General features: G+C 48.4%; 1 protein-coding gene across 1 annotated transcript in view; it reads right to left on the reverse strand.

Moving 5' to 3' along the window:
• LOC122076634 (ankyrin repeat domain-containing protein EMB506, chloroplastic) overlaps positions 1 to 777 on the reverse strand; it is a 4,091-nt gene extending 3,314 nt beyond the window's left edge. Inside the window, exon 1 of the mRNA XM_042642042.1 lies at positions 147 to 777. Coding sequence (XP_042497976.1) covers positions 147 to 570 — 424 coding nt within the window. The 5' untranslated portion in view covers positions 571 to 777. The remainder of the gene's footprint in view (positions 1 to 146) is intronic.

Genomic DNA, 777 nt, shown 5'->3' on the forward strand with positions numbered 1-777 from the left:
GGGGGGGGGGGTCGCAACTCGCAAGGAAGAAGTCATATAGACACAAGAAAGCCGTATACATCACCACACCCGAAAAGAAGAAGAGAGTCTAGGATGCAATATAAAATAAATGAAGGTGAGACCGTGAAGGGATCCACAAAACATACCTCTGGCGAGGTCCTCTTCGTACTGGGCTGTTGGAGATTTACTAGTAGTAGTGGTAAGAGTTGCATGAGAATCTCCTCCAACTTGGTCTTCCCAGTCGCTCTCGAAATCCAGGTCGTTTTCTTCGACATCTTCATCGTCATCCTCGTGTTCACTACCACTGCCGTCGTCAGGATCCTCCCAAAAGTCACCGTCGGTTTGCAGAAGGGAAACGCCTACAGTGTTCGCCGCACGGACTCTTAAAGTTAAATTGGTGGGCTTCCAGGAAACAGAAGAAACCCTAATCATACTTCTTAGTTTGCATTGTAAGAAAAGTGGACATAAAGAGGCGGAGGAGCTGATGGCGGTGGTGGTGCTGCAGGTGGGAGCTACACAGAGTGGAAGCAGACAAGTGGATTTGAGAGCTGCTCCACAGAACCCCAACATTTCTCAAGAAATTCTTTCTTTTGAGGGATAAATTGCGAACCTCCGTTGATCGATTTGTCCAAATGAGGCAGGAAGCAGGAGTAACTGGTAACCACTGGCAACCCAACTTAACGCGGGAATAATAAGATTACGATGAATCGCCCTAACCCGTACTTCTAGGTACAGTCTGTCTCAACGATTCGATCCCGATTCTCACCCGGCCGGTCC

This window comes from Macadamia integrifolia, chromosome 4 (assembly GCF_013358625.1).
Source record: "Macadamia integrifolia cultivar HAES 741 chromosome 4, SCU_Mint_v3, whole genome shotgun sequence".
Classification (NCBI taxonomy): domain Eukaryota; kingdom Viridiplantae; phylum Streptophyta; class Magnoliopsida; order Proteales; family Proteaceae; genus Macadamia; species Macadamia integrifolia.